General features: G+C 45.7%; 1 protein-coding gene across 5 annotated transcripts in view; it reads right to left on the minus strand.

The window, feature by feature from the left end:
* Positions 1–14,588, minus strand: part of RBM20 (RNA binding motif protein 20) — a 180,880-nt gene that overhangs the window by 66,732 nt on the left and 99,560 nt on the right. The window contains exon 1 of one of the 5 annotated variants that reach the window (XM_032490950.1): positions 762–944. The exons of the other annotated variants lie outside the window; for them this stretch is intronic. Within the exon in view, the coding sequence (XP_032346841.1) occupies positions 762–844 (83 nt within the window). The 5' untranslated portion in view covers positions 845–944. Of the gene's footprint in view, positions 1–761; positions 945–14,588 lie in introns of those variants that run through there. 5 annotated transcript variants of the gene reach the window in all.

A 14,588-nucleotide genomic window follows, 5' to 3' on the forward strand; every position in this document is an offset into this window, starting at 1 on the left:
CGTATCTAAATATGTCCCCCGAACCTTGCAACAGAAGTTTATATATTTGCTTGCTTGCGGACCATTAACATAGCTTTGCTTTGAAATTTAATTTACTTCAAGACACCTAATAATTGCTGAAATGCTTATCGCGGTTTCGACAGAGGTGCTCAGAAGCAACTTTCAAGCATTCTTTTCTGCCAAAATATCCCTGTTCACGAATCCTAACACAGCAGTCCCCTCCAGTTCACGAGTCTGACTCCGCTCTCAGCAGATACGGGACACCTCCAAAGCCTTCAGGTTCATCTTCCATCACTGACAGATTAGAGCAATTAACACACAACACCTCAACCTTAAAAGACCCCCATTATTCAAAAGGTTTCAGGGTTTTGAAACTTCCCCTTCCATTCCCTCCGATCTGGTGATAATGCAATCTGTTTTCCCGCAGCCACACGACTTTATAAAAGAGTTTGGTAACCAGCGTAAAAAGAGCATCTCAACTTCCTTGACATCGGGATCGCTGATTTCACTGGGGTCATGAGGAGCTGGTTTAGGTCACATGTTACCCTGCCGTTATGAATCATTTATTACAACTTTTTTAAACAGGCGGGGGTTGGGTACAGACAAATCGCATACTCATGCACAAATGCTTAGCGCCAAGAACATGGTCAGAAGTGCTGCCCGGACTGGAGAATTTTAAAAAAAAAAAGGAAAGAAAGAAAAGAAACCCTTGATTTCCCTCTCGTGCAGGGGAAAGGTAGGATGGCGTCATGCAACCTTACCTTTCTGAAAAAGACCAGCGCTCCTGGCACGGAGCGCTCACCTGAGGCCACCAAAGCCGGGAGTCATTTTGGGTGTCGCACATGTGCCTCCCTAGAAAATTCCAACGACATTCTACCAGCTTCCTGCACGCCAATCATGACAGGCGTCCACGGAAACTCTCCCGAGTCTGGGAAGGGGCAGAGGAGGGGGAACGCGAGCGAGGGAGCCAGCGAAAGAGAAAGAGCGGTCCGAGGCACCGCGCGCCCGGCTGGAAGGGGAGTCACATGCCGCCAGGAGCCATTCCTGCTGCATTACACACGCTGAGTGTAAATGGCAAACAATATCAGTCCATGTTTATACCACATGTTCTCAGCCTCTTCACATATCAACACCCAGGCCAGCTCTTTGCAGACAGGCCCCCTGAGACCGCCTCTGAACAAGGGAGTCTTGGCGCTAATCCTGAGGCCATTTTTAATAAAATTCCAAAGCCTCCACTCCTACTTACTTTCCCATTTTTTGTGGTTGGTGGCAATGGTGACAGTGGTTGGTTGGTTGGTTGGTTGATTTGCTTGGTTTTGAGTCTGGATTTTCAAGGAAAGCAATCTGGTCCTGAAGGTCCCCAAAAGGACCCCATAAGGACCCTAGCAATGTAGCCACATCACACAGCATGGTCATACTGACCCCCTACCCACAAGCTTCCTGAAAAGCTGGACCCTCTTTTTTAATTTTTGTGGAGCGGGAGGAGATGCAGTGAGGTGACCCACCGTTTCACCTGTCCAGCAGTAACTACGACACTTTTCAGCCAGAAAAATGGACTGTCCTCTGCCCTAAGCAGAGGCTCTTAACGGGGTGGGGGGGGGTGATATTCCCCCAGGGTATGCTGGAGACATTTTGCTTCAGAACTGGGTGCACTACTGGCGTCTACTGGGCAGAGACCAGTGATGCTGCTAAAATCCTACAATGCTCAGGACAGCCCCACACACAAGGATTACCAGCCCAAGATACTAACAGTGCCGCTGTTAAGAAAATGCTCTACAGGTAAGTAAGTACTTCCAAGAGTCTTGCCAAAAAAACAAACAAACAAACAAACAAAAAAAAAACCACAAAAAAAAAAAAGGAAGGAAGGAAGACAACAAAGCCAAGAAGGGCCTCTGAGAGGCACTGACTAAAGGCCCTGGTCCCGTGACGGGCTTGGCCTGATTTATGGTTTGATTACTTAGGAACCTGTTCACTTTTCTCCCCAGGAGTCACTATCCTCCTGCCACTTTTCTTCTTCTTCTCGTTCCAAATCTCACACTGTTATACTTAAATAATCAAACCAAATTGAACCTTCACGTGATTTTCCAAATCAAAATCTGCTGTCCGCAGGTACCTCGTTGCCAGGTTACATAAAGCAGCCATCACCCCAGTGTGTCCTGTCTGGACAGTCTGATGTTCATCCAGGATGCCCAGGATCCAATATAATCCCCTCCCAAAACTATTCATGATGGCACACGTTTTATAGGGTAAAACCTTCCTAAAAGAGTTTAGAAAGGACTAGGGATTAAAGCTCACTGGGTTCTCCTATTTTACTGAGACTTCCCGGGGGGCGGTGGGGTGGTCGCAGGCATCGGGGAGACTCCCCTCCTGCTAGGACTCAGGGTGGGACGTTCCTGCAGTCACTGAAAAGTTGACGCAAAGGCCGCTCATGCCTGTGTGAACAGCCTGTTTTCAGCCGCCCACCAGGTGCGTCCACCGCCCACTTGCCCAGTGAGCTCCCGGAGAGCTCCAGGGCTCTTTCTTCCTAATTTAGTCATAGCCCACAGGCTGCCCCAGGCTCGCCTGGCTCTCTGCCGCTCACTCAGTCACAGACACCTAAAGGCGCCAGTCCCAGATCCTGACCTACGGGATCCAGCCAAGCTGGCCACGGCCACATTTCTGCTCAGGCCTTGGGTCCCTCCCATAGTCTACTAGGTCTCCCCAACGCGCAAGACTCAGCTCTGACCAGTACATTTTGTCCTTCCTCTGTCTCTGTCTCATTTCATTACACTCAGGACTTTCCTAGGGTAAGAGTTTCCTGAAAAGCACTCCACCACACACATCCCCCTAGACCCATATGTGAGGCTCTGCCCTCGCTTCCCCGTGTAGCCCTGGAGCCAGGCAGCCCAGGCAGACCCGGGAAGTGGGGTGGGACCGTGCCTACCTCCAGGATTATGGTAGAAGGTGTGTGTCCAGTAGCCCAGTTCGGCTTAGTCAGCGCTGGCTGAGGATCTGCTATCATGGGCACCACAGAGTGAGACACTGATGGTGAACTTAATTATTAAGAAAAAAGGATGCCCGATACAGGGCCTGAAATGTAATTCCCAGGAGAAGAAAAGTCAGTCCCTAGAATAAGCCCTTGTTCTTTTTCATTCTCTTTTTATTGAGGTATAGTCAGTTTACAATGTTGTGTCAATTTCTGGTATAAAGCATAATGTTTCCATCACACATATACATGCATATGTTCGTTTTCATATTCTTTTGTAATTGTGTGGTTAGAAGGTCCCAGCTCTTACCCAGGGATTAGTATACAAACCCTGTCCCCACTTGGAAATGAAGAGGACCATCACAAACTGAAATGTAGTGAGCGTATGTTGAACACCTGCTGTACACCAGCACTGTGCCAGGCAAAGAGGGAGGGAGGAACAAGAGGTAATACTGAGGGTGGATGTGCAAGGCATTATGCTATCCACATATTTTCTCGATCTTCAGACTCTTAAAAAAACTAAGATCACTAGTCCCACTTTATAGATAAGAACACTGAGGCTCCAAATGACTGAGTAACTTACCCAAGTCTCAAAGTCAGTCTGTGGTCATTTGAAAAAGATCTGCTTGATTCCAAAGACCTTGTGCTTCCACTAAAACACCCCCCAGTGTGCAAGATAAGTCATAAGTGTGAATAACGGAGTAAAATGACATGAATACTGCGGGTAAGGCATGTTCCAAGTGTCATAAGAGCAAGCCTGGCTCATAATCTGTGGGGCCCACTGCAAAATAAAAATGCAGGGTCACTGTTCAACAATCACTAAGAATTTCAAGATGGCAACGGAAGAGCATTAAACCTTCTAAGCAAAGGGCCCTATGTGAACACAGACCCACAAAACCTGTCCTGAAAGGAGGGAAAGCTCAGAGAGGGAGGGGGATGGGGAGGGAGCCTCACCATCCCCTCACTAAGAGGACGCAGTTCCCAGAGCAGCACAGCCCAGGGCTGTTTGCTGGACATCCAAGCCTTTGACTTTGAAGGTCAAAGTGCGTGATCCAGGTGTGTTTTCATACTTGTATGCCTGGAAAAGCAGGCGGAGCAGCCAGCACGTTGTTCAGGGGTCAAAAAAGGTGCATTTTATGACCTCAGACTTCTCCCCAGAGAGATCAAGGTTGTTAACATCAAGACAGCTTTGTGGTAGGTGCCGTGCTGTTCAAGGTTGGCAGTCTCTTTCCCTTTCCCACTGCTGGTCGTGGGACGAGGATGAGGAATTCTGAGTTAACCGCAGACAGGCTGGACCAAGGGGAAAAGGCAGGGTCACAGCTCAACCCCTGGAATTGGGCTTGGGTCCTCGGTCTCAGTCTTATATACCTATCAGGGTGGTGCTAAGTAATTCTGCAATTCTTTGGGGGTATGGAAGGACAAAAAGAGTGGTCACCAGTGACTAATCCAGGCTAGTCCTGGACTAGAGACAATAGCTGGGCCTCCTCTAACCTTCAGCACACTGAGCCCAGAGTGGCCGCCTCATCTCTGTTTTTGGTTGAGAATTTTGCTGGAGTTGAAATCTCTACCCGTGCTGGAGGGGCAGAGCCGGTCCCCGCCCCGGCCGTTCCCTTCCCCACTCTGCTGGGATAAGCCAGGAGCTGCTTGGAAAAGTCCAATTCTTGGCCAAGAGGTACAGAGGCTTTCACGGCCTAAGAGATCCCAGTGCGCGTGTGGCATGTGAAAAAACCGTTGCAAACATTCCTGGGGCCTTTCTTTTTCCCTCCTCCCCTCTCCTCTTTTCTTTTCTTTTTTAACCCTTTCAACAAAAGCGGCAACTCACGATGAAACTATCCCCAAACACCAGGTTCTCTTTATAACCCGGGCTGACTATGCCATTTTTAGCAATGGGGAGAAAAGCTAAGCCAGAAAAGATGGGGTTCCAGGCCCTAGGATGAATGGGAGGCAGTGAGAAGAGGGCAGAGGGACCCCTTAAAGTGCAATAGTAGAGGTTCCAGCCTCTTGTTACAAAAAGATGCAATGAAAGAACAAAGACAGGATTCGTTCCCAGAATGAACAGGCGAGGCCTGTGTAAGGGCCACATCCTACACAGACAAAGGCCAGCCCCAGCGCGGGAGCAGAGGAAACCGGGCAAGAATCGTGAGTCAGACAATGTGGGAATGGGCAGGGGTTTTTAATTCTCATCTGGGTAACTGTTGTTCCTCTGTAGGTTCTCCAAGGACCCACAAAACAGAGGCAGGAAGCAATTTTATGTTTTCCAGATTTGCTTTTTAAAGACTGAGCCCAGCTTCCAGACACAGATCCCATGCTGGGTTCCCAGGGGGACCATGTCCTCAGGACCTTTGCACAATCTGTTCCCTCTCCCTGGAAGTCCTTCCTCCAGATCTGCACTGTCCAATAGGGTAGCTATTAACACATGAAGCTATTATAAGTCATTAATATTACATACAACTTAAAACTCAGTTCCTCAGTTGTACTAGCCATAGTTCAAGTGTCCAACAGCCACATGGGGTTAGTGGCTACCACGCTGGACAGCACAGCATGTAACATCTCCAGCACTGAGAATGTTCTACAGGACAGCACTGCTTCAGATCTTCATGTGGCTGGCCCCTTCTCAACCTCAGGTTCCTGTGTTACTGTCACCTTCCCAAAGAGGCCACCTCAGACCCAGGAACCTAAAGGACATATGGTCACTCTCTGTCCTGTATCCTATCTTTGTCAATATCTGAAATTATCCTGTTTATTTCGTGCTTTATCGCCTGTCCCCTGCCCTGGAATATCAGCTCTGTGAGAACAGGGAGTTTATCTGCCTCGTCCGTTGCCGCCTGCCCAGTGCCCGCACCCAGCACAAGCAGCAGCTCAGTACACAGTACTGACTCACAGCAGGGTCTGCCCCAGCGCTCTGGGATCAGAGGGCGCCGGCCACCAAGTCGGCTGCAGCTTATTTTCCTGTGGTCCAAGATAATGTCTAAGCATGGCCCATCAGGAGCACCAGGGGAGACTGTCGTAGGAGTGCCCAGGCGGTACGAGAGTAGCCGGAACCCAGCCTTGCCCTGATTCTCCTCCAGGAGCACTGGTTACTTTCCTCACCTCTGTCACTCAGTCAACAGCGCTGTGCCCGCACTTCCACTGTCTTCCTTCTCTGCTTTTGCAAAAGATCAAAATAACCTCTAACATTGTATTAGACACCCTCCAACATGTGATCACTTTTCCTCTACATGTATATACAAAAGCAAGTGATAGGACAGGACTTAACCTTAGTTTAAGGAGTTAGCATTTTAATACTCTGCATATGCTATGTGTGCTTTCGGATGCCCTCTCTGGGAGAAGAGGAAGAAGAGAGGGAGGAGGAGAGGAAGGAGGGGGCGAGGGAGGAATCAGTCTACTACAGTTGTGTTTTACTATTTATTTCACTTAAAATTTGAATGGCAAGAGTATCACATTCAGCAAAACTTGATCCCCACAGCCAAACACCAGAGGAGTATGAAGATATAAAAGTTGAAAAACATATCATGTGTCACATGTTACTGAAATTTCATAACAAGCTGACTACAAAAGTCATCCTTGTTTGGGATCCAAACACTCAGCAGTCAGAGGGGCAGGACATGGAAAAAGAGCACTGAAAGGAGAGTAATAAGAAGGCAAAAATAAAAGCAGGCAGAATCTGTGCTCAGACTCAAACTAGGAAGGAATCCTCAGAGTCAAGGAAGTTGAGGGGCTGGAGGCTAAGAGCCTGCTTGCCAAGAAAGAGAGGGGCAGCTTGGAGAAGCGTTTGCCGTGGACCCTCTAATTCCTGCTGAGGAAACAAGCCTCATTTTAAGCTGCTTTCCCCTTCAAGGCACACGTGGCAACTGTCTGCTGAAGCTCTATCTGCTCTCTTGGTGGCATTAATAAGCTCACCAAACTTACTGGCGCAGAACAATGCAGAACACTGAGTTTTAAACAAACTGGCAACAAGAACACATCTTTCACTCCAGCCATGTTTTATTAATCAAATTCCAATATCTGTTCTAAGATGATTTCCAGAAAACTGAGTCTATTCTGATGCATAAATCATGAATTAATTTTTGTTTCTTTGGCCAAGGTTGTGTGAAGCCTGGTGATAGGCAGCAAGATCAGTCCTCACCTCCAGGCTTTCCCCACTCTGCCTTTTGCTGTGTCTTAGAAAGAGGACAGCCACCTCTATACCTCGACCAAGGGCTGGCCCTCCTCCCCCATGGATACGAGCCCGGATTCACGAGGGACGCTCACTGAGGTGTGGGGAAGGAAAAAAACATGAGCCCACCACACCAGCCAAGTCAATGGGATGACAAACATCACAGCTCACTCTTACAATCAGCCTCAAGGGTCCCCCTAAATCTCAGTTTCTCTCTTTGAGTTCTCTGCAAGATGATAAGCATTCTGGGGGAGGGAACACCACAATACCAGCATGGTGCTTTCTAGTAGAAGAAACAGTAGAAGTCTATGAAATGTTTTCTGAATGAACAAATGATTTACAGGCTTTTCCTCATGCTGATTATCATTTCAGAGGCTTCCATCCAAACTGGGGACTGGAGGACCGTGGGGTCAAAAATTCATTCTTGACATTTGGGATTTTAAGTTTTAAAAGCTTGATCCAAGACCAACTGGTCAAAGCGTGATGTTGAGGGTGGGCCAGAGACTGGACTCACAAACCTGGCCCAAGCATACCCCCTTATCCATGGCCAGAGTCAGGAATCCGCCTTCACTGTCACAGCCACACGCTGGAGTGCTAAGGCATCGGGGCATGAGACAGGAAGCTGCTGACTAATGCTGTCTCCACCATCGATCTGAACCACAGCCAGCTGCCCTCAGAGCCACCCTGAACTTGAAGAGGCTGGACCTGGGCCACTCCAGGGCAGCTCAGGACCAGGCCAACGTGGCAGGGAAACCAGCTAAGAGTGGTCTTCCTTTGGTGGTTATTTTTCCAAGGCAAGGATGCAACTTACTGGTCAACCAACTGAAGTTACCCCCTGAGAAAAAAATAAGTGTTATCAAGCAAGATGGGTTCTTCAATTTCATGATGTCACTGGGACAATCCATCGAAGTCTCACACCATCTTCCCCCCAAAGTCTGCACCAGATCAGTTTTCCATATGATGACTACTTGTCTCTAAACACAAATAAAAACTTGTGGGCCTCCATTCCCTTGATTTTTCTGCACTATAAATTTCCTAAAGGCAAATATCATAATCGTTAAACACAAATGCATAATTTTTATATTTAAAAAATGTAATTGCTATTTCCCCAAAGGGCAAGTTAGGCAGTGGGTTATTGAGATAAACCCTCTGGCTGGGGGAACAAAAATAAACAAACTCTAGATAAATCACCTTTAAGCATTCAGGAGTTGAAAAGATAGCATAGGCCTGCCAGGCCAATTTTGGGGGGAAGCTTAAACCCAAAGAGATTAGAAGATTATTTGAGTGCCCAAGCTGCTTTCGCCTTGAAGTCACTGGAGGGGTAAAGGTGACGGATGTCCAGGCAAAGAGCACACTCAGTGCAAAGACTTACAGGATTCTTCTTCCAGCATTAAGCAGGGTCCCAGAGGGCTGCACTCTCAGAGTTAGGATGACCCAGAACTAATCTGCCACCTCCTATTCCTCCCCAGCCTCACAGGCCAAGAGGCCCCCAAGGCCTGCACCCAAGCAGAGCAAGGGAAGGAAAAGGAAGGGGGATAAAATAATCTTGAGAAGATGTGGCCATAGACCTGCCCTCATGCACACTGCACCCCAGGAAGGTACAGCATAGATGGGCAATGAATTTGGTTTGATGTGGTCACCAACTTGTAGTGCCCCCAAAAGGCAGCCGGAAGGAGGAAAGTACACTTATTCCAAGCCTCAGAGAATCTCCATTAATAATTTCTTAAGGGCAATAACCAGCACAACAGTTAAAGAAAATCAGACACACGGGGAAATAAGGCAACATGGGTGAGAACCAGTATAAACAAGCGAGAGCAGGAACAGACCTGGACAGGCTTCAGATACAAATGTATTAAGTTTATATAAGTCTACCACATAAAAAAAGCAAACATTTGCAAAGAAAAAAATTGAAAAAAATGACTTAGATCTGGAAGAGGGTCCAACAGAACTTCTGGAAAGGAGAAATTAAGTAACAAATTAAAATTTCAATAGAAGTGTTTGGCAGCAGATTAAAAACAGTAGAAGAGAGAATTATAAACCAGAGGTTAGATCAGAGGAAAATGTCCAGAAGATAGCGGAGAAAAGCAAAAACATGGAAATCACAGAAGAGTGGATTTACAACATGGAGGATACAGTAAAAAAGTCCAACATACACTTCACTGGAGTCCCAGAAGAGGAAGAGAGTGAGGATGGGGCTGAGATAATTTTGAGGAGATAACAGCTGAGGATCTTCCAGAACTACTGAAAGACACCATAGATTCAAGAGACCCAGAGAATCCCAAACAGAATAAATACAAAGAAATGTAGACACATCATGGTGGTCAGCAGTCACAGTCATCAAAACCAAGATTAAAATCTTAAAGAAAAATTACAGATTACCTTAAAACAAATGATGGTTAGACTGAAAGATGATGCCTCAACATTAAAAAAATGGAAGCTGGCTGGGAGGGTATAGCTCAAGGGTAGAGCACATGCTTAGCGTGCACAAGGTCCTGGGTTTAATCCCCAGTACTTCCTTTAAAAATAAATAAATAAACCTAATTACCTCTCTCCCTGCCACCAAAAAAGGAAGGAGGAGGAGGAGGGGGAGGGGGAAGGAGGAGGAAGGAGGAAGAAGAGGAAGAAGAAGAAGAAGAAGCCAGAAGACAGCTGAATCATCTTTAACATGCTGAAAGAAAATAATGACCAATCTAGAGTTTCATACACTCCTATGCAAAGATGAATAATGTCCCCCCAAAGATATCCAGGTCATAGCTCCTGGAACCTGTCACATTACCTTATATGGCAAACAAGACTTTGCAGACATGATCTCCAGATGGGTGGATTAGCCTGGATTACCTGGGTTGGCCCTCAATGCAATCACAAGTGTTACTACAAGGGCGAGGCAGAGGGAGATCTGACACAGAGGAGAAGGGGATGTGAGAGGAGAAGATGGAGATTTGAAGATGCTACAATGCTGGCTCTGAAGATGGAGGAAGGAGTCAGGAGCCAAAGTATACAAGGAATACAGCTCTAGAAGCTGGAAAAGGCAAGGAAACTGATTCTCCCCTAGAGCCTCTGGAGAGAGCATAGCTCTGCTGACACCTAGCTGTTAGCCCAGTGAATCCGGGTTCAGGTACCTGGCCTCCAGAACCATATAAGAATAAATTCTTATTGTTTTCAGTCACCAAGTTTGCTACAGCAGTCATAGGAAACTAACACAACTTCCAAAACTATCCTTCCACAATGAAGGTGAAATGCAGGAGTTTTCAGGCTTACAAAACCTGAGAGCGTTCATTACCAGCAAAGGAAACTCTACAAGGTGTACGTCAGGCAGAAGGAGAGGGATCCCAGATGGAAGACTGGAAACACAAAAAGAAATGAAGAGCAAAAACAGTGATAAATGCACGAATAAATCTAAATGAAGGCTGACTCTGTAGAACAATATATTGTGTGGTGTTCTTAAAAGTATACAGAATTAGAACACACAGCAATGAGAGGGAAAAAGCAAGGAGAGAGTAAATGTTTTAGAGTGATCCAAGGAGCTGGTATTACCCAGTGAGAAAGTAAAGTTTTGATAAACTTTATACTCCAAGTACAAATATTATACATTTTAGAATACAAAGAGCAGGTAACTTTCAAAGTAGGAGAGGGAAACACAGGTGGTAAGACTATAGGGAAAAGCAGAAAGTTACCATAAAAGTGTCAGTGAGGGAGGAGGCTGGATGGGTCAGGGGCAATCAGAGGCTCTAGGAGCCAACAGCACCGCCTTCATCACCATCCTGGTGATAGTTACATACACAGGTGTTTGCCTTATTTATTAAACTCTGCCTATGTGCTTTAAGTATTTTGGTTGTGTGCGCAATGTTTTACAATGGAAAATAACTGAAAACAGCAACAATCCCATCTGTATCCCTTTCAACTACACTCTACATCCAGACTCTTTTATCTCAGCTCAGTGCTTAGCAAATCAAAAATCCATAGGTGAGTTCTCCAGAGGCCATTTCATCCAGCCTTCTGTCTACAGACAAGAAAATTCCTATTTTGTCTAGTTTATAGATGATGCAACTGCAGTCTAATGAAGTTGAATGATTTATCCAAGGCCATAGTGATTTCATCCAGTTAAATGAGAGTAACTTTTACTTCTTCTCTTCCAAAAAAATTTTAAAAAGCAAATTCTAATTTTCACCTGCTCTCCTCATACACACACTCCATATGTCACAAATACATCTGAAAGATTTCCCAGGGTTATATGTGTTGCGCGGAGAGAGCCCCAGAACTGAGCCTGCATCCTCTCGCCTCTAACTATTCTGCGTATCTAAGAAAGACATGCTAGTGGCCAGAAATGTGTGAGTGCCTGTAATTAACAGTGCTTTTGCAAGACTCTTCTGTAGTCTAGATGCCATGGTACAATTCAAATGGTGCAAGATCAGGGATTAAAAAAACAGGACATGTAATCAAGCCTGGACTTGAGGTGGCTTCCCAATGAGATGCTTGCCAGAAACAATGCTGCTAAAACCACAAATCATGCATCATACTGAAAGGAAACAGCACATACTAGGAGGGAGCCACCAACACCCCAGACCAAGGATCTCGCTCGGAGAGGAACCATCACACAGCCCGGGGGCGGGGCAGGCCTGGTGGAGAAGCAGCAGCACAAATAGTAATAGTGGCTTAAGAAATAAATCTGCACAGTTTTTAAGAAATCAATTTCATCTTAATACAAATAGTTAGTTCATTGATAGTTTTTAACTATAATCTCCTAACAGATCAAAACAACTGCCATAACGCCCAAGATTTTCAACACTGGTCCCTGAAAAAATAGGAACTTCACATTTGCCTCTGGGCAATGTCCACCTTTCCCACATCCCTCTTACTCTCAGCTTCTGCATTGCAAACACCATCACTTCAACAAACTCGCTCAAAGGAGGGCACTTTCCTCATGGATGTCAACAAGCTAATGATGACGTTTAAAAGTTGCAAAGTCAAATCACAGCCAGTGCTTTGCGAACCTTGCGTTTCAAAAAGCATGGCCGTTTTTACTCCAGTCGGTCAGGTCACAGACAGCCACGGTGGATTCGCGTTAGGGCATCTCCAGAGCACATCCTACAAAACAAAACACTGTTGTGATGACAGAGTGGAGCCTCTCTGAAGGATTTCTCAAACCACTCTGCAGGGAAAGAACCCAGAAGATGCAAAGAGGAGACGGCTAAGTGGAGTGAAGCATGGGAGAAACAGAGAAGAGAGAGGAAAAGACAAGGAGTTAGGCTGTGATAGAAAGGAAATGAATGTCTTTAGTGCATGCAGTGGAAAGATCGAGATGAATGGAGGGAGGGCGTGTGTCTACACTGCCAGTCTGATCCTGCTACAACCAGCTCTGCATTTAGATTCTCAGCTGAGTCTCAACATTCATTCCTGCGGCAAAGAGGGGCCATTAGAGGATGCCCTGCCTCTCCACTCTGATTTCCTTGTCATCAAGCACCCAGACCGGTTTTACAAGGACATCATGTAAAGTTTAAAGAACGGGTCCACACACACACACAAATTATTTAAGATGACTGAGACTGTTGTCACACTCCCTGCTGGGATTGAAGGCAGCGAGAACTGTAATTGTAAATACTCAGCCCATGGAAAATTGTGCCGCCACCCCTCCCCTTCTTTTTGTTTTCAAAGCGCCCCCCACTGCAGTTAAAAAGGAAATGATCCCCTACATCACTCTGGTCTCATTCGGTCAGTCCCATTTCACAGATGAGAAAACTCAGACTGGACAGGCCGGCAGATCCGTAAGTGAGATGTAGGATTCCAAGACTCCTGCTTCTTAATGACCAGCCCACAGACAACTGCCTCGATCAAAACACTAGTACGTCCTTGGAGACCCCTGACATTCTTCCTCGCCCCGCCCCACCATGCCCGGGGGAATTTCTTGGCTCTTGTTCAGGCTATGACTCTAGAGCAATCATGGAGACCAATTACATGGGGACTTCATTGTCAGCAGCGTGCCACTCCTACCAGTTCCAGCTAATTAAGAATCTCTGCCACTTGGCAGGGAGCACACTTATCACTACAGGGCACCCCAATCCACCCTGTCAAGGAAAACAGCAAGGTCAAGGGTTTAACAGGCAGGGCCCAGGAATTAGGAGGTCAGGCACACAGGAACTGAATGCAGTGATGATGACTGCCCTGCGCTCGCTCCTATAAAATTGATGCCTATGAGAATGTTCTACTCCCCTGCATTCTTCCTTCCCAGTTCCTCCAGCAGCTGTAACCTCTCCCAGGGCACAAAGAGAAAACGTGAGAGCTGGCAAGGGAGAGGACGCTAGCAGGCAGGCAGTCCACTCCTCCTGTTTTCCAGAAATGGAAGGTTCTTACCCATGGACACAGCCTGCTGATGGCAGTACAGGGACCGGAACTGGACTTCTGAGGCCAGGCAATTTCCCTAATACAACTGTAGCTTCCACATTACTTTATGATTTGGTTTGGTAGCTGCTTTGTGTTTTCTCAAAAACTGTTTTAAATACAGAAATATTTATATATGGAGGTGGGGGAGAGGAACCGGATAACAGCAGTCAAAAGGTACAAACTTTCAGTTATAAGATAAATAAGTACCAGGGATGTAATGTACAACATGATAAATATAATTAACACTGTTGTACGTTATATATGGAAGTTGTTAAGAGAGTAAATTCTAAGAGTTCTCACCAAATGGAAAAAAATTTTTTTCTATTTCATTAATTTTTGCATCTGGATGAGATGATGGATAATAAAGTTTATTATTAAAGTTTACTAACTTCATTGTGATAATCATTTCATGATGTATGTAAGCCAAATCATCATGCGGCACACATTAAACTCATACAGTGCAGTATGCCAATTATATCTTGATAAAACTGGAAAAAGAAAATTAAATTAAAAACTTCATGAAAAATATTTATAAATGTAACAAGCTTTGTGTTCCCACCATCCTAACTAATGTTAACATTTCCTCGCTTTTTACATTATGGATAAAGTTGAGTCCCCTGTCTCATTCTCTCCTCTCCCTCACTGTCCAGAGGCAACATTTATGTGCCCACTTCTAAGCCATATCCTTACACTGTACATCCATAAATAATAAAGTTTTAACATAGTCAAACTTATCAACCGTTTCCCTTCGGAGTTGTGTGGTTTGGTTCTTTTCTAAGACATTATTTTAACCCCTGAGGTCATAATAAGGAAATTCTCCTGGGAATAGTGTCTAACAATGACTTCTAAAGTTTCAATTTTCACGTTTAGCGTTGGCTAAAATGTATCTTTGTGTATATTGTATGATAAAGATCTAATATTTTCTACAGAAACCCAGTTATCTCAGCATGAGTCACTGCAGAACACAGCCTTTCCCACTGACTTACAATGCTCCGCTACCCCACGCCAAGTTCACAAGGATGCTTGGGTCTGTTTCTTTGCTCTCTAATCTGTTTTATTGATCTCCTTGGGGTTTTTTCCCAGAAACAT

Source organism: Camelus ferus, chromosome 11 (assembly GCF_009834535.1).
Source record: "Camelus ferus isolate YT-003-E chromosome 11, BCGSAC_Cfer_1.0, whole genome shotgun sequence".
NCBI lineage: Eukaryota > Metazoa > Chordata > Mammalia > Artiodactyla > Camelidae > Camelus > Camelus ferus.